Source organism: Bactrocera neohumeralis, chromosome 4 (genome assembly GCF_024586455.1).
Source record: "Bactrocera neohumeralis isolate Rockhampton chromosome 4, APGP_CSIRO_Bneo_wtdbg2-racon-allhic-juicebox.fasta_v2, whole genome shotgun sequence".
NCBI lineage: Eukaryota > Metazoa > Arthropoda > Insecta > Diptera > Tephritidae > Bactrocera > Bactrocera neohumeralis.
In genome coordinates this window covers 30989999-31009758 of record NC_065921.1, presented here as the reverse complement: position 1 = coordinate 31009758, position 19760 = coordinate 30989999, and the positions used below count along the sequence as shown (strand labels likewise).

At 38.8% G+C, this 19760-nt stretch overlaps 1 protein-coding gene across 1 annotated transcript; it reads right to left on the bottom strand.

Moving 5' to 3' along the window:
- Positions 1 to 677: 677 nt before the first annotated feature.
- On the bottom strand, positions 678 to 9404 carry LOC126756589 (adenylate kinase). The gene is made up of 4 exons (XM_050469780.1): positions 9224 to 9404; positions 6345 to 6581; positions 1101 to 1268; positions 678 to 1021 (listed from the first exon to the last, which is right to left on the bottom strand). Exons 1-4 carry the CDS (start codon positions 9320 to 9322, stop codon positions 806 to 808), a joined length of 720 nt encoding a protein of 239 aa, XP_050325737.1. The 5' UTR covers positions 9323 to 9404; the 3' UTR covers positions 678 to 805.
- Positions 9405 to 19760: the final 10356 nt, after the last annotated feature.

Here is a 19760-nt window from a genome sequence, read left to right as displayed (position 1 = left end):
AAAATTTCTCCCGTTTCATCACACATCTGCTTCGCTCAACCCAAACAAACTAGGTCTAGGCTGGAGGTCCTCCACTAGTTATTTGCGTGTGGGCCTTAATTTTACGCGCTCTGCAACGCAACTGGTGTTTCCAGTGAGTTAACGACTGTTTGTGGAAAAAACATATTGGTTTTTGAATTTGTTCTTTCAAATTTAGAATTCCTAAAAATAAATTAATTATTATATTTCCACCAAATTTAATAAATTTACAAAAATAACTTACTTCTCTTAGTTGTGCATTTCCTTATTTTGTTTTGTGTGTATATATGTATAAAACGGCTAGTTCACAGCAAAGTGCTTTTCACCTCACGGTGGTGTGTTTATTGTGCTTTTTTCTTATGAGGTTTGAGCAAGAACAACCTCACAAACCAGTTGTGAGGTTTTCTTAGAATAGTGCCATTAGCCTTCTGCAAAGAACCAACATTTTACTGTTAGTTTTATCGGCTGAGAGCGTAATGCATCAATGCGGAAATCGGGATAGACGAAACCAAAATTGCGTGTGATTGACTATTACAATATAAACATAGCAAAAAGCAACACCCCGATTGAAGTACGTTTGTAAACATTATGCAATGCCAAATGTTCGAGATGCGTGACGTTTTCAAAATTAACCATATACTACTTAAAGAAAGTTTGAGTATTTTTCGTTTGAGCAAGACTTGTTTTAAGAGCTTTATTTTTTAATTTAAACCTTTGTACATTTACTTATAGCTAACGTGGTTACAAAAATGGTTATTTTGGATTTGTTAGACTTTATTAACTCATTTCATAAAGACTCTCTTGATCTACGTTGATTTGTGAATATGTTGTCAATGCGTGAAAACACATCGCTGGCCTTTTGTGCTGCATCAATTTTAAAATGTAGGCCTCTAACTGCGTAGTAATCAACCAATGGTTTGGTTTGCTTATGATATGCTTCCAATCGTTTTTTTAAGGCTTCTGCATTATCGTCACTGCGTCGTACTAGAGGTTCACCAGTTACCTAAGTTAAACGTAATTTTATTATAATTAATTTAATTTTAAATTTAGTTTTCTTTTCATTAAGAACTTAAGGAACTTACGTCGTCACGCATTTTGTTTTTCGGTGGAGCGAATTCTTCGTGATATGATCGGCCACTTGAAGGGTGAATTAATCGTCCCGTTATTCTTCGTACTAGCAAACTGTCATCTATAGAGAATTCAACTACGGCATCGAGATTTGTATTTCTCTTGGCAAGTAGGTCATCGAGCTAAAACGTGTATCAAATAGTGGTTAACGAATTACAACCTCATATATTTTTAAATTTTTTGGCTCCTAATTAAAAAAGAACTTTGCAAAGTAAAAGTTAAAACATTCGCAATTAATTTTCTTGAGATATTTCGCGATTTAACCGATATTTATGCTAAAAAATCAACTATCATAACGAGTATCGTTACATAATATAGATAGGGCTATGCCATGTGTGAAAATCTTTTTCGGAATAAAATCGGAATAAATCGGATAAATTGACCCATTCATTTCAATAACATTTTCTACCCCAACGTTGCCTATGAGCAATTTCAGTTTATTAACTGTTGTTTTTATCTGTTATTTCATAATGGTACCGTCGCAAATAAAATGATATATAGAGATCACCCAGCGAAATTTTTCTTAATAAACTTCAATAAATTTAAAAAATTAAAAAAAAAAAAATATTTAGATATCATAACACTCTTATAGTTGAATTTTGTTAGTTTTTAATAGATTTTTGTGTTTTTAATAGATTTATAGTAGATGAGTAATTAATGTTAGTTTTTAATAAAAGGAGGTGAGTAATTTTCAAAAAAGATTTGATAGATGTATGTATGTGTATATTCAAATTTAGCTGTCATGTGCTGCACACATAGAGCGCGATAGACTGCAAGCGACATCTATCAAATCTGATTAATTAGTTTGTTAAATTCAATAAAAATTTAAAACTATAAATTAAAATTGTGGAAAAAAACTAATAACTAAGTGACTAAGTGAAATTTCGCGTTAGAAGGCAACATGAATTCCGTTATGCATTCGATTGAGAAGCTGGATGACACCAATCACAGCACGTGGGTCGTACAGATGAAAAGCGTGTCATACATGCAGAGTTATGGGGCGAACTGCCCGAAAAGTGTTTGTAATTTCGTGGTAGCAATGGAATCACATGATTCTTTGCCGGCATTAAGTGCGTTAAAAATTAAATTGCTCGAAGCGAGTGAAAGGCGTAAGGAACAAAGCGAACAACAAGCGGAGCAAAAAATGTTCTCTTCGCGAAGCGAAAATAAGCAGAGCGTTAAAGATGGGCAACAAAGGAAAAACGTAAGTTGCTAGTCGTGTGGTCGCTGTGGACACATTTCAAAGAATTGCCAAACAAAAGTTATTTTAGCTGGAAACAATTATATTGTAGCAAGTGGTCGCGGTACAGTGCGATTAAATTGAATACTTGGCGTGAAAGTACGGTTGACTTGGTAATACAGAAGGGGTTCAGTATCGTGTTTGAACACGAAAGTGTGAGCATTCAAAATCAAGACGGTGAAGTGATCTTAATGGCTAAAGCGTAGCAAGATTTGCTTTTATTAGAGACAAACGACAATAAGCGTTTTGGTGCACAGTCTAATTTGACTGATATAATGAAGTGGCACAGTAGGTTTGGACATTTAAACTTTGGTAGTCTGAACAAAATGATTAGTAAAAATCTGGTGCATGGTTTGGAAACAGCAAAGACGTGTTGGATCTGGTGCATACAGACATTCGTGGACCAATGAATAAATCCTCACAAAGAGGAGCACGATATTTCGTAACATTCATTAACGATAAATCGGGATGCACGTACATATGTAAGCTTCTTGAAAACTCGCGACGAAATATTCGAAAAATTTAAAGTGTTCAAGGCAGACTGTAAAAAAAACAAGAAAAAACGTTAACTTCGGTTGCACCGAACCTAAATACCCTTCACAGGTGCATTTCTGTTAGTAACGTTTCGTGAACAATTTTTTGGAGATTATATTGTTACCTTAAGCAGTAATCCATGCCAAATTTTGTGAAGATACCACGTCAAATGCGAAAGTTTTCCAAACAAGAACTTGATTCCGATCTTTCAGTTTATAGGGCAGCTATATGTTACAGTGCTCCGATATCGGCAGTTCCGACAAATAAGCAGCTTCTTGAAGAGAAAATGACGTTTGCAAAATTTCAAAACGATATCTTAAAACTGAGGGACTAGTTCGTATATATACAGACAGACGGACATGGCTAAATCGACTCAGCTGGACATACTGATCATTTATATATGTATATACTTTATAGGTTCTCCGACGCTTCCTTCTGGGTGTTACAAACTTCGTGACAAACTTAATATATCCTGTTCAGGGTATAATAAAGTGTCTGAGAAGCGACAACGGACGTAAGTATTTGAGTGGCGCGTTTGAACAACTCCCAGCAAGCAATGGTATTAAAAGGCAGCTTACTGTACCACACACACCTCAACAAAATGGTGTAGCTGAGCGCGCGAACAGAATATTGGTTGAGATGGTGCGAAGTATGATTCTACATGCTGGTCTGAATGAGGACTTCTGGGCAGAAGCTATTAACACGGTTGCATATCTCAGGAACCGTTCGGAAACATCTGCCTTAGAGAACATGACACCATTCGAGTCGTGGACTGGCAAAAAGCCAACGGTGAGCCATCTAAGAGTATTCGGGATCAAAGCTATAGTTTTGGACAAGAAGCATAGCAGGCATTTACTCCCGCAATATTCGTAACTGTAAAATCCCGTCGATCACCACTTACTGCTATCGCTATCTATTGACCAACAGTGGGAACTTAGTTGTACACATAACATTTTATTTTAAATTTTTTCGGAAAACTTATGTTAAAAAATATCTTGAAACATCGATACAAATGTCTGCGCGTTGTATAAAAGTTCTTGAATTCGGTAAAGCCGGCGAAAAATCGTATTTAGCTTATGAATTCTTCCTTAATGGCGTATACACAGCTTACGCGATTATAGCCGAGTTAAAAATAGCGTGTCAATCGATTCTTCTTTTAGCAATTTGACGCCAATTATACCAAGAGCTGCCAGGTCCTTCTCCACCTGATCTCTCCAACGGAGTGGAGGCATTCCTCTTCCTCTACTTCCCCAGCGGTACTGCGTCGAATACTTTCAGAGCTGTAGTGTGTTCATCCATACGGACGACAGGACCCGATCACCGAACGTGCTATTGGGCAGCATGTTTTCACATTAGCAAAAAAAAAAGTACAAGTTCCAGCCAAATCATCCAAACTTACAGGGTTAAGATAAACACGGGTAAGAAATGTAAAGGGTGACCAAAATGAACGGCCGTACCGTCTCCTAATGTTTAAGAAATATTTCTTAAATAAATTACAACACATTAAAAATAAAATCATTGTAAAGGAATGAGATAATTGTTAACATAGCATTCTTAAGGGAATTAATATCCCATAAAGGAATGTTAAGCTCTAACTCAGTTCCAAGTTGCACAACTGAATATCACCCAAATATAGGATTGCTGTTTTAAGGTGCACTCTGTTCGGTATTAGGCGGCTTTAATGTCCACCACTTGGCATTCTGCTTGTTAAATGATCCTCTTTTGGTATTCTGCACGATAAATGGGCAAAGTTTGAATTACACCACCTGCATATTACTATGGTATGGCGTTTACAGATATCCTCTCTGCGGACTTGCAGGTTGAACTCTCCCCTATGCATTCATAAACTCATGCCTCTTTTATTTTCCAGCCTAGTAAAGCTGGTTGTCTGGAAATATCGTTACATAATGCCTCTTAATAACCCACAAATAAGCGAACTTTGGGAACCTTTTAAAAAACAAAAGCAAAATTTAGTCGACTAAAGGTGGAATAACTTTAAAACAGGACTGTATTTAAAAGTACCTACGAAATATTTAATTATATATGAACATGAATATGAACTGATATTGCTTTTTGGAGGATGGACTCATGTATAGAAGTTTACGCAAGTGAGAAAAGTTCTCTGATTGCCATTCACTTATGTGTGTATTATGGCTCAAGCAACTCACGACTTGCGGTATTAGACCACGTATCCTATGGGTAACCAAAGAACATCGGTTTGAAGGCGAGCCAAAGTGAGGCGAACCTTCCCTACTCAGGGTTGTCCACTGGGTTTGGAACCCGCCACGTAAAAGAAGCTCCAATAAAAACTAATCAACAGCATCGGATGAGAGACCACGGCAAACGCATTAAGGATTACGATTTGAGGGCATGCACTTGGAATGTCCGGTCCTTTAACTGGGAAGGTGCCGCTGCCCAGCTAGTTGATGTCCTCGTGAAAACAAAGGCTGACATCACCACCATCCAAGAAGTGCGATGGACGGGACAACGACGGAGGTGAGTAGGTATTTGTGGCATTGACTGCAGTGGGCATATAAAGCAGTCCAAATTCGGTGTGGGATTCGTGGTGAAAGAGTACTGCATCGCCGGGTACGGGCATTCACCCCGGTGGATGAAAGTCTAGCCACAATCCGCCTAAAAGTGCAGTTCTTCAACATATCGCTGATTTGCGCCTACACCCCGACAGAAGAGAAATACGATGTGACCAAAGATGCTTTCTATGAGCGCTTGGAGCGCACCTATGGGAGCTGCCCCAGCCAAAATGTGAAAATCGTAAGTGTGTAAGAGTGTAAAGCTGCTGGCGTACGCCGATGATATTGATATCATTGGCCTCAACAACCGCGCAGTTATCATCAAACAAACAGTCGTCGCACTCGCAACTAGGCTCCCACGTCACTGTTGACAGTCATAACTTCGAAGTCGTAGATAATTTCGTCCATCTTGAAAGTAGGCAATTGAGAAGTAAAGTCCTCTCTCCACGAACAAAAACAAAGCTCTATAAGACACTCATTAACAACATCTAATGAGTCGTCGATTTATGATCCTTTGCGCGTTGGCCACGGCGAATATCGCATTCGATGGAACGATGAGCTTCATGAGATATATGATGACATAGTTCAGTGAATTAAGACACCGGCTACGCTGACTAGGTCATGTTTTCCGAATGGCCGAAAACACTCCAGATCTGAAAGTATTCGAAGCAATACCCGCCGGTAAAGCAGAGAAAGACGTCCACTCCGTTGTAAAGACCAGGTGGAAAAGGCACTGGCTTCGCTTGGAATCTCCAATTGGCGCCACATTGCAAAAAGAAGAAACTTTTAGCGCGCTGTTGTAACTCGGTTATAACCGCTTAAGCTTTTTTTTATGCGAGTAAAGGAGAAGATATTGCTTTTAAGTAGTAATGCTTATTTAATTGTAATCTTACCTTTTGTGCTTGAATAACGGTACGGGGAAAACCGTCCAACAGAAATCCATTTCGACACTCTGGCTTGTCTAAATTGCTGTCAATCATATCCACAACTAGTTCATCGGAAACTAGCTTCCCCTCATCCATTACCTTTTTTAATTCTGTTCCTAATTTGGACCCCGAAGATATTTCAGCTCGAAGCATATCGCCAGTTGACAAATGGCATACACAAAACTTTTCTTTTAGTATTGGAGCCTACAAAATTAAAATATTGTGTATTAAAAAGTTAGCTGACAACGAAAACTGTTAAGATTTATCCACATGGAAAATCTTTCAGTTATTCACATTATTTATTTTTTGGTATCAATTTTGGTTATTAAAATAACATATTGGTTTAGTAAATTAATTCTAAAATTCTTTGAAAGTACAAATATGTTTTCATTAACCTTTAGAATAGACGCTTAAAACGAACTCACATTTTGGAACTTCCATATAGATTTTAAGTAGTTTTAAGAAGATTTTAAGCAAATAAAATAACTTAAGAATATATTGATTAGGTTCAATGGAGAATAATCAATCCTGTCACTATTAATGTATTTAAAAAATTTGCTGGTTGTCAATTGATAGATTGCAAATAAATATATACTTATTAAAAAAAAAAAAACCAAAAAAAAAATATATATATATATATATACTATGTATATGGTAGAGAAAAAAATAATATAATATACATATTGCTAAGAAAGAATCATTCGTGTTCAATGCTTATTTCACTTTCAAATTTTTGATATCTTAAGAAAATCTGTCTAAATATTTTATTCGGGTTACTAAGTTCGACGAACAAAACATATCCTTGGATTCACTTTAATAAGTACATATATTAAGATTTATTATTTAAGATTCGAGCTTATGTCTTTTCATTCAGATATCGAAAAAACTCCTTTTTAGTTTAATTTTAAAGACGGAGGTATTTTGAACAAATGTTGTAAAAATGAAAAATATACCTTTTATAATTTTTTTATGAGGAGTTTTAATGAACTCTAATAACGTACCTTAAGTTTGCGTCACTTGAATCCAAGGGTGGTCATACAAAATACTAATATTGCCAATAAAATGACATATAACGAATAATGAAAGGATAGTTGTTTGTCTTTGGAAGTTTTTGTTACTAATATTAATTTTTAGTAAGAAAAAACATTAACCTTGCCACTCTGTACTGTGATACAGTCACAAGCTTCTAAATTTAAGATTTTAAGTTAGAGACAATTTTTGCGACTTGAGACGATATTACAAAAATAACTTTAATTCCATATTTAACTTTCGTTGAAATCTATTTATTCATATAATAAGAAAATGGTTACCAACAAAAAATTAGTGTTATCAGATTTATATATCTCAAATATCTGAAAAGCCATAAGTCAGCGGCAATTATATGAATATATTTTCTCGATATGGAGATCCTCCTCTATCCATAAATACCCATTTTAACCACGAGGTCTCCGATTTTAGTAGTTGTTTTTTAGAACCGCGGGCGAAGGCCGCCAATGCAGAAAGGAATTGTAGGCGGAAAACTAATGTGTTATTTATTTCCTGCCATTGAGGTATTATTTTTTGAAGTGAAACTTCTTAGGCGACTTCGGAGAAGGTTGCATTAAACGTTTAACGCTTCAGTAGAGGGGGAATAGCGTTTAACGATTAACGCAACTCGGAAGGAGAAGAGCAACAGAGAAAGATAGAGTGCGAGAAAGAGAGAGAATGAGAGTAAAGCAGAGAGCTTAAAGCATAGGGAGGGTGCAGGTTCGACAGCAAGCATTTGCTAGATTTGTAGTAAGGAATTCACCTCACTACCACAGAACTCACGCTGTGAAATGTTAACATTTTTAACAGTTCTCCCTTACTCAAACAGATAACATGAAGAGAAATAAATATATGAATTTTCGGCATATGATGACGTGGCTTGTATGCCCAAGCAGAGATATGAAGAGACATAAATATATGTATGCATGCCCATGATTATACTCCCAACGAATGTAAAGAATTTCGTTTTGCTTGTTTAAATTTTTGCTTTCAACCAGGTAATCGCTTGTATGTGCAATGTACGTATGTATGCTTTTGCGTTTTGCCCTCAGCAATTCAATATTGAATTATATTTAATCAAATATAGTAAATTTTACAACTAAAACGATTTAATTCATAAACGCAGGCGCAAATTCTACAAGCGACCTCGCTTCATTCATAAAAACAGACGCCGTAACATCTCGCCGAGCATGCCTTTGTCAACAAGTCTTTTCGCGACGACGGCAAAAGCTAAAAATCATAAATTGAACTTCCAAAATATTATGTTAAGTTCTCTGCTTAAAGCATAGAGAAGGTGCAAATTGAATTTTGTATGATATTGTATGTTAATTTAAGAAAGTTTTGGTCACTCCTCCATATTTTTATCCTTTCTCTCCCGCTATCTTTCTTTCATACAAAATGATATGCTTTTCTTGGAATATCACTAAGAAGTTTCACTTCTTCCACGCGTACGGACTCCACGCACCAATTTTTTTGATGTTTATAACTTATTTTCTTGATCTGGAGGACCTCCTCTATCCGTACATACCCATTTTAACCACGAAACCGGGAGATGGTACTACAAAATTTACATAACCTTTTTGTTAAATAAGTTGTTCTGATTCTTAATCTGGAGAACATCCTCTATACAACTATACCCATTTTAAACCTGAAATAGGATGATGGTATTCTATAGTTTCCCGCGCATTTTTTTTATTTTTTAGTTTACATTATCTTTAAACCATTGACTGTATTATAATTTAACTTAAATTATGTAATCAAATGATAAAAGCAACCCGGCTTAAGTTACATCAACTATCACTTTCAATGCGAGCTCTTACTTGTGTCCCTTTTCCGGAACCAGGTGGACCCAATAAAACTGCATTAATTCCCACTTCTTGCTCATATCGTGGCAGAGGAACACTAGAACTCGGCGCCATCCTTCCCAAATTGTATTACTTAACTTATTTTGTTCACAGTATAAAGTCCTATTGAACCTATTCAACACGTACTTAAATATGATAACTTCATTTATTAAAAGGGGCATTGGACAGGCAATTTTAGATTGCAGAAAATCTGGATTACTAGCAATATTGCCAATGAAATTTGTTAATGTTTAACAATTGATCTCTAATACCATGTTCAGACCAAAAATTTTAAAAGATTACATTACATTTAAGCACTCCACTAATCAGCCCGTTCTCACTGCCGCTGAAAAAATGAAAAAACAGCTGTTTGTGCCATTCAAGAATTCACATCGCTCAATATTTATCGAAAGAAAACATTGTCATATAGTATTTTGTAAAAAAGCCGTATTCTTTTAAATATTTTCCATATAATGGAAATAATGGACGCATTTTTTCATTTGGGAAGTCGATTTTAAGGTGAAATTAGATTTTGTGCTTTAAAGAAAAATTGTTTGTTTGCATTTTTTCCCTTTGTAGTGTCTAAATCAGCTGTGAAAATGTAACAGATTTCCAATGCTGACAGAAGATGGCGCAAAATCAGAGTCGCACAGAGAGATTTAGCGTGGATCAGATTCAAATCACTTCAATGAAGTGAGTTTGAACTGTCATTTTTGTATGGCGAAATCTTCATAAATTTATAAGATTAGTGAGATAAACCATCCAACAGCCGAAATCGAGTGATTAAGTGTCGGTCTGAAGATGGTATAAATATATTTTGGTGGTTTAACGGAGCGACCATTTTCAATAGGAAAAATTACAGAGAACGTAAATTATAGAGAAGATCCAACTACTGACAACCGTGTGAATTGTCAAAAGCTAAGGAAATGCGTGTTTCACAACAGCTAAAGTGCTGAACACATTGAGAGCGATAGACTGCAAACGACAGATATTAAAATACACACATTCTTATGGACACTGTTATTTTGACAGCTGCACGACTACACGACTGCAGGCCGACAGTTGTCGCTCTCGCTAACTTCAATATATTTTTATATTTGCCAACGACAGTAGGACGACAGTAGAGAGATGAGGTAGAGTGGTGATGCCACTACTATGTAATAGCTCTATTATATCATTTGTAATAACAATTGATAATTTAAAACAAATAAATTTACCTATTTTCTTATTTTTTGCATAAAAAACATCACTTTGAACAAAATACGAAAATTTCATTGAAAAGAAAGGTATGGTATGGCCACAACGAAATTGTGTACATGCAAAATGGACAGCTGTGTTGTCTTGTGTACATACCGGGCATTGTTAATTCGCTGCCTTCTTACAAATGTTCATGTAGACAGATTCACGACGGCATTTACAGTTCACTGTCGTGCTGCCATGTCGTGCCGCGCTCAATGTGTTCAGCACTTAACTCAGGAGAAATTTTAACAATAGCGCGTAAACAGAGCTGAGCGTTAAGGTTCGTATCCAGCTCTCAAGTAATTGCTCAAGAGAAAAAATACATAATTTCTTCAAGTAATTTTGACAGTTGCTCAACGTCAGTTTACACAGCCGTATTAGTTTTGCGGGGATACCAAATTCAGACATCGCGGCTCCTTTTCGTGCTGTCGAAAGCAGCTTTGAAATCAACGAAGAGGTGATGTGTACCGATTCTCCTTTGACGGGTCTTTTCCAAGATTTGGCGCATGGTGAATATCTGGTCGGTTGTTGATTTCCCGGGTCTAAAGCTACACTGATAAGGTCCAATCAGTTTGTTGACGGTGGGCTGTAATCTTTTCCACAAAGCGCTCGATAGAACTTCATATGCGATGTTGAGGAGGTTTATCACATGGTAATTGGCGCAGATTATGGGGTCTCCCTTTTTGTGGATTGGGCAGAGCACACTTAAATTCCAATCGTTGGGCATGCTTTCGTCCGACCATATTTTACAAAGAAGCTGATGCATGCTCCTTATCAGTTCGTTGCCTCTGTGCTGAATAGCTCGGCCGGTAATCAATCGGCCCCCGCCGCTTTGTTGTTCTTCAGGCGGGTAATTGCTATTCGAACTTCTTCATGGTCGGGCAATGAAACGTCTGCTCCATCGTCATCGATTGGGGAATCGGGTTCGCCTTCTCCTGGTGTTGTACGTTCACTGCCATTCAGCAGGCTGGAGAAGTGTTCCCTCCATAATTTAAGTATGCTCTGGGCACAGGTGACTAGATCACCTTGGGGGGTTCTACAAGAGTATGCTCCGGTTTTGAAACTTTCTGTAAGCCGCCGCATTTTTTCGTAAAATTTTTGAGCATTACCCCTGTCGGCCAACTTGTCAAGCTGTTCATACTCACGCATTTCGGTCTCTCTCTTTTTTCTCTCTGTCAACAAATGCGTCTCGGTTCCCGCTTCAATTCTTCAATAGGAAAAATTACAGAGAACGTAAATTATAGAGAAGATCCAACTACGGACAACCGTGTGAATTGTCAAAAGCTAAGAAAATGCGTTGAGCGTGTTTCACAACGGCTAAAGTGCTAAACACATTGAGCGCGATGGACTGCAAACGACAGATATTAAAATACACACATTCTTAAGGATACAGTTGTTTTGACAGCTGCAAGACTACACGACTGCAGGCCGACAGTTGTCGCTTTCGCTAATTTCAACATATTTTTATATTTGCCAACGACAGTAGGACGACAGTAGAGAGATGAGGTAGAGTGGTGATGCCACTACTATGTAATAGCTTTATTATATCATTTGTAATAACAATAGATAATTCGAAACAAATAAATTTACCTATTTTCTTATTTTTTGCATAAAAAACATCACTTTGAACAAAATACGAAAATTTCATTGAAAAGAAAGTTATGGTAAGGCCACAACGAAATCGTGTACATGCAAAATGGACAGCTGTGTTGTCTTGTCTACATCCCGGCCATTGTTATGTCGCTGCCTTCTTACAAATGTTCATGTAGACAGATTCACGACGGCATTTACAGTTCACTGTCGTGCTGCCATGTCGTGCCGCGCTCAATGTGTTCAGCACTTAACTCAGGAGAAATTTTAACAATAGCGCGTAAACAGAGCTGAGCGTTAAGGTTCGTATCCAGCTCTCAAGTAATTGCTCAAGAGAAAAAATACATAATTTCTTCAAGTAATTTTGACAGTTGCTCAACGTCAGTTTACACAGCCGTATTAGTTTTGCGGGGATACCAAATTCAGACATCGCGGCTCCTTTTCGTGCTGTCGAAGCAGCTTTGAAATCAACGAAGAGGTGGTGTGTATCGATTCTCCTTTGACGGGTTTTTTCCAAGATTTGACGCATGGTGAATATCTGGTCGGTTGTTGATTTCCCGGGTCTAAAGCTACACTGATAAGGTCCAATCAGTTTGTTGACGGTGGGCTGTAATCTTTTCCACAAAGCGCTCGATAGAACTTCATATGCGATGTTGAGGAGGTTTATCCATGGTAGTTGGCGCAGATTATGGGGTCTCCTTTTTGTGGATTGGGCAGAGCACACTTAAATTCCAATCGTTGGGCATGCTTTCGTCCGACCATATTTTACAAAGAAGCTGATGCATGCTCCTTATCAGTTCTTGCCTCTGTGTTGAATAGCTCGGCCGGTAATCAATCGGCCCCCGCCGCTTTGTTGTTCTTCAGGCGGGTAATTGCTATTCTAACTTCTTCATGGTCGGGGAATGGAACGTCTGCTGCATCGTCATCGATTGGGGAATTGGGTTCGCCTTCTCCTGGTGTTGTACGTTCACTGCCATTCAGCAGGCTGGAGAAGTGTTCCCTCCATAATTTAAGTATGCTCTGGGCATCGGTGACTAGATCACCTTTGGGGGTTCTACAAGAGTATGCTCCGGTTTTGAAACTTTCTGTAAGCCGCCGCATTTTTTCGTAAAATTTTTGAGCATTACCCCTGTCGGCCAACTTGTCAAGCTGTTCATACTCACGCATTTCGGTCTCTCTCTTTTTTCTCTCTGTCAACAAATGCGTCTCGGTTCCCGCTTCAATTCTGGGTATCTATCCCATCTCCCACGCGTTGTGGTCGATTGTAACGTTGCGAGGTAGGTAGTTTGCTTTCTCTCCGCTGCGACACGACACTCCTCGTCGTACCTGCTGCCATTTTGCATTTTCCGAAAATCAATGGTTTCGGTAGCAGCTGTACGTAAAGAGTTTGAAATGCCGTCCCACAATTCCCTTATACCGAGTTGTTGACGAGTGCTCTCAGAGAGCAGGAGTGCAAGTCGAGTAGAAAATCGTTCGGCTATCTGTTGTGATTGCAGGTTCTCGACGTCGAACCTTCCTTGTGTTTGTTGACGTGCGTTTTTTGCTGCACAGAGGCGGGTGCGTATCTTGGCTGCAACAAGATAGTGGTCCGAGTCAATGTTAGGACCTCGGAGCGTACGCACGTCTGAAACAATGGTGACGTGTCTTCCGTCTATCACAACATGATTGATATGGGTGGTGGTGTTTCGATCCAGAAACAGCCACGTACATTGATGGATTCTCTTATGCTGAAATCTAGAACTACAGATAACCTTATTTCGGGCCCCGTTGAAGTCGATCAGCCTCAACCCATTTGGGGATGTTTCGTTGTTGAGACTGAATTTACCGACTTTTGCGCCAAAGATACCTTTCGTGCCCACCCTGGCGTTAAAGTCGCCAAGCACGATTTTGACATCGTGGCGGAGGCAGCTCTCGTATGTGCGTTCCAAGCGTTCATAGAAGACATCTTTGGTCAAATCGTCCTTCTCTTCCGTCGGGGGGTGGGCGAAAATCAACGAAATGTTGAAGAACCTCCCTTTGATGCGCATAGAGGCTAGACGTTCATTCACCGGAGTGAATGATAGTACTCAGCGACGGAGTCTCTCTCCACCACGAATCCCACACCAAACTTACACTCCTTTATATGGCCACTATAGTAAATGCCACAAGGACCTATTCGTCTCTGTCCTTGTTCCGTCTAACGCATTTCTTGGACGGCGGTGATGTCAGCCTTTATTTTCACGAGGACATCAACCAGCTGGGCAGCGCCACCTTCCCAATTAATGCTTGCCCTTATATCGTCGTCCTTATTTCGTTTGCCGTGGTCGTCATCAAAGGGGGGTTTCTCTTCCGGGGCTGGTGGTAATTTTTCATTGGTTGAGTTTTTTTACGTGGCGGGTCCCAAACCCAGCGCACAACCCTTTGTAGGGGATGTTTCGCCTTTTCACTTTAGCTCGCCTTCGAACGGATGTTCTTAGGTTAGCCAGAGGATACTTGGTCAAAGACCGGAAGTCGTGAGCTGCTTGAGCCAAATGTAAAAGAATCGTTTCTGGCCACTCCCAAGTGAATGGTTATCAGAGAACTTTCCTCACGTGCGTGAACTTCTACACATGACTCCATCCTCCACTTCTACACCTGACTCCATCCAATAAAAAACAAAGGTGAATCACTAAATATCATATGTTGATGATGTGATAATTTTTTCCGAAACCCAAGACGACCATTTAGAGCATGTGGAAGCCGTTTTAAGAAGCTTGTTGGAAGCAAATATGAGAGTTTCTGTGTTAAAATCAAAATTTTTCAAAACAGAACTCGAATACCTTGGTTTTCAGATATCAAATGGGGGGATAAAAACTTGTCCACAAAAAATTTAAGCAATCAGAAGCTTCCCGCAACCAACAACTCTAAGGGGTGTTCGGTCATTTCTAGGAATGACAGGATATTATAGGTGTTTTTTTCCCGACTACGCTAAAATTGCAAAACCTCTAACCAATATCCTTAGAGGCGAATATCCGCCTCCCAATCAAAAGAAATAAAAATCTCATTCGACCAAGATCAAAAGAACGCGTTCGACCTGACCACCGATGCTTCTTCACACGCCCTTGGAATGGTGCTTTTTAAGAAGGAAGACCAATCACAATGATTTCGAGAACACTCGATAAAAAAGAAGAGCATTTCGCCACTAATTAGGGGGGCTTCTAGCCATTGTGTGCGCCCTCAAAAGCCTTATGCATTATTTATATAATTAAACATTTACACCGACCATCAACACCTTACCTTTGCGGTGTCAGATCGCAACCCGAACCCGAAAATAAAAAGGTGGAAAGCTTTCATAGAAGGATATAACGCAAAACTTCACTATAAGCCGGGAAAAGATTATTTGGTAGCCGATACTCTATCACGCCATTTTAGAAATTCTTTAGATCCTGAACCCGAGTCAGATACGGCCACTATTCATAGTGAGCAATCACTTACCTACACCATAGAAACAGTCTCTAAACCGGTAAATTCTGGAATCAGGCAATCATCCGTCGAAGAAAACATTTGTGCTTTTCGAAAACAAATTACATCACTTCCTTACATATACTGATAATGTGACTTTGTTCAAAATGCTGCCAGAACTAATAAATCTGACGCAGTTAATGGTATTCATTGCGAGCTACCTCTGCTAGTACAGATCTAGCATTGGCTAATAACCACATTCCCAACACTATATTCCGTCACACAAATAAATTTGTTAAAGACTTTTTTGACCCTAACGAACAAATGGAAATGTTCGCACAGGAGAATAACAGAGCTCACCGTGCTTCTTAGAAAAACGTTAAGCAAATACTGCAAGACTATTTTTTCCCTAGAATGGAGAAGAAGGCCAGGGAATTGGCAGTAAATTGCAAAATCTGCGCAAAAGCCAAATACGTAAGACACCCAGTTAAACATCCTATAGGGAAGCTCCCATTCCAACTTTTCCCGGGGAAACTCTTCACATCGACATCTTCTCCACAAATTTTACATTCTTTCTTACCTGCGTAGACAAACTATCTAAATTTGCGGTTGTGCAACCAATCCCTTCCAGAACCATAATCGACATTAAACCACGCATTTTGCAACTGGAACCAGAACCATATACTGCGATAATGAGAAATCGCTTAATTCAAACACGATAAGAGCTTGTCTAAGTCTCTAGACTTTTTCAGCATTGACATCGTAAATGCTTCTCCCCTTCACAGTACCTCTAATGGGAAGGTGGAGAGAGTTCACAGTACCTTTGGAGAAGTCGCTAGATGCCTAAAATTGGAAAAGGGGATTGAGGACACAACGGACCCCATTTTACTCGCAACAATCGAATACAATAAGGGCATTCACTTAGTAAAAGGCGAGAAACCAGTGGATGTCTTCCATTCGCAGGTAGAAAAAACCGAGCAGGCAAAAAATAACCTGGAAAAAGCCCAAGAGGCAACACGAAGAATTCATAACAAGAAACGGGCAGAAAGAATATTCGGTGTGGGCGAAACAGTTCTCATCAAGTCATATAAACACCTAAAAAATAAACTCACTCCTTTAAGCTAATAACTATTAAGTTCTCTCCTCATCTCTACCCGCCTTTCTTTATCTAGACTGCCAATCCTTGCGCTCTCTTTGGCTTCGAAACTTACCAACGGCAAATTGTGGACTACTCTCACTCGGACTATTTACCGATTACGGATGGTGACATGGTCCTATGGGACTCATACGGTTACATTAGGCACACAACAAATCTCACGGCCAACGAATTTACGCGGGAAACCCGCTTTGTTCTGCAAATTTACCTACACAGTTACATCACAAAATTGATGGTGGCCGACCTCGAACGAATTGGCAAGCTCCTCTGAACAGTAACTGGACCAACAAGACATCAACGAAGCTTGAACATCTTAGGAACTGTCCTCAAGGTAGTAGCAGGTACGCCCTACTTTGACGACTTTCAAAAGGTAATGATAGAACATGATAAACTTAAGGAAAATAACAATAGTAACAATTCCCAATTACAAGAGAAAGTTGACGAGTTAAAAATACAGTAAATAAAATTTTGCATACAACAAAAATAAAAGAAATAGATACCGGGCACCTTAATGGCATTCTCTGGGCCAGAAATGGGGCATTATCAATGATTTAGATAATATAATTTTATCAATCGGACTGGCACAACTAGGATTATTAAACCCGATTATTTTTGATAACGAAATAGATTCAATTTTGAAGATCGAGTCACTCAACAAGGTCACCGTAACTGATTTGTTATTACTTTCTAAAGTTTAAATAACTTCATGACAATAACCGTTTCCACTTCCTAGTTAAGTTTCCTTGACCTGAACTTATCTGTATTAGGAAAACTGTTCTACCTGTAGCACATAACAACAAAATGCTATCTCTTCGAAATAACGGCAAAGACATCTACTTCTGGACAACTATAAAATTTTGCAGGCAACTAAATACTACGACGTGCGCTCAACAGTTGGTCGCCAGCGTTACAGCAAAATGCAGAACAACATTTGGCCAACTAGATCCTGTTCAAGATATTGATGATGGCCTGGTTATTATAAACGATCACACCGCAACAGCAACACATGACAGCTACTGTTTCACTAAAAAGAGGTACCTACCTAGTAACATTTTCGGGTGAAGCTAACGTTAATGGAACGATCTACCCAAATCGCAACGACATCGCAATAAGAGTAGCCGGACTTCCTTGGGCCACTCAAATAAACATAACCGGGCACGACGATATAATGAGTTTACCTTACGTATTTACGACACCGCACTCTAGAATATCACCAACTAATGGACCATTTAACCAATGGTTACAAGACAGGATGGGCAACAACATCATTGACCCTAATATCATTAACTGTCATTGCCGGGTCTCTGATCGTAATAACCTCCGCTAGAAAACGGAGAAGGCTGGCTGCAGCAATAGCAAGAGTAGTGCAAAACATCACTCAGCCGCCAACAAGAGGGTCCGCGGACGTACCCCACTTAGGAGGGGAGGAGTTATCATAATATTGTTTAAGTTCAATGTTACGGCAAAAGTTGTGCGTGGCCGGAGTCACTATTCTTACGCCGGTAAAAGCAGGAAACTGCAGTGCAGCTAGCAGCCGATGGCTTCAGGGAGTGTAGTTTGCTGATTTTTAGGCTAAAATATAGTTAGTATTAAGCTGGTATTCACGGAAAAGAGGCCATTTCCATTTGAAATAAACCATTTGTGTTAAAACAAAAAAAGTGTTTATTTTTATTTATTTTATTTATATAAATAATCAAAATGAAGAGACTAGTTGAAATCCGGTTAACTGTCTGTCTGTCCGGCCGGCTCCATCCCTGTCATACCATCTCGGAGGTAAAATTTAATGACTGGCGTATTTAGATATTGATTTATCTTAGTAGTTTTCAACAGTACCGTTATATCGAGAGAATGAGCGTGATTCATATCCGATTTCATCCATTTTCACAACCTCGGTAGAAGTTTTTATAGTATTTGGTTGTTATAGCTTAAGTACTTGTAGTTTAGGAAATACAAGGTGCTTTCCAAAGTAAACAGGACTTTAAAAAAACAGAACAAATGGCGTTTTCGGCAAAATCAATTTATTTTATTTAAAATAGTATCGTTTTGCTTCAATACAGTTTTTTGCACGGACCAAAAGCATGTCGAACGAGTGTTTTAGCTCGTTGGCCGGTATGGCCGTCAGTATGGCGGTGCAAGCCTTTTGAATGGCCTCTACGTCTGCATGACGCTTTCCTTTCATGGGCAAATACATTTTTTCCGAAAAGGAAGAAGTCGCAGGGTGCCATATCAGGTGAATACGGAGAGTGGTTAATGGTTAAAAAGTGATTTTTGGTCAAATAATCGGTGACAAGCGTCGATCGAATGTTGGATTCTGAGCAATTTTTGGTAATCAGTCAATTTGTGCGGAACAAACCGTGCACACATCTTTCGTAAACCCAAATGTTTGGTCAAAATGCAAAAAGTCGATGTTTTGGAGATGTTCAATGCCATTTCCATGAACTTCAATGATGATTTCAGCTGATTTTTGATGAATTCACGCACAGTTTCGGTGGAATTTCCGGTGATCATGGATTTTGATTGGCCCACATGTTGATCGTCATTTATGTTCTCACTACCACTTTGAAAACGTTGAAACCACTCGTGCACTCTGCTACGGAATAGGCAATCATCGCCATAAACTTGTTTCATTAACTGAAACGTTTCGGTGAAAGTTTTACCAATTTTAAAACAAAATTTAATGTTGGCTCTTACTTTCAATCAATGAAATGCAATGAAATTCTCACTGGACAATCGATAAAGACAGCAAATTCTAACAAACCGACATATAGAAGGCGCTACCAGGGGGCGCTAGATTCAAAAAGTCCTGTTCACCTTGGAACTCAGCTTGTAATTATACAAATTCATGGAATAAGGCAACCCACAGATCTCTTCTTATAGACCAATAAGTCTGCTACCTTCTCTTTCCAAAATATTTGAAAAAGTATTACTATCTCTTTCCTTCAATAAAGTTTTTTTATAATTCCAACGCACCAATTCAAGTGGCATGGCTCTATAGAACAAGTAAATAGAATTACTAACGAAATTAAGAAGGCATTTGAGTACAGAGAGTACCCTTAAGCAATATTCCCAAATGTACTCAGGCATTTTATAAGGTGTGGCTTGAATGAA

What these genes read in the sequence shown, in the direction of transcription:
- LOC126756589 (XM_050469780.1), bottom strand. Translation starts at nt 9,322, where the DNA reads ATGGCGCCGAGTTCTAGTGTTCCTCTGCCACGATATGAGCAAGAAGTG. An exon ending in GTTCCGGAAAAGGGACACAA is followed by an intron (nt 6,582 to 9,223) that starts GTAAGAGCTCGC and finishes TTAATTTTGTAG; the next exon opens with GCTCCAATACTAAAAGAAAA. An exon ending in AAAACAAAATGCGTGACGAC is followed by an intron (nt 1,022 to 1,100) that starts GTAAGTTCCTTA and finishes CGTTTAACTTAG; the next exon opens with GTAACTGGTGAACCTCTAGT.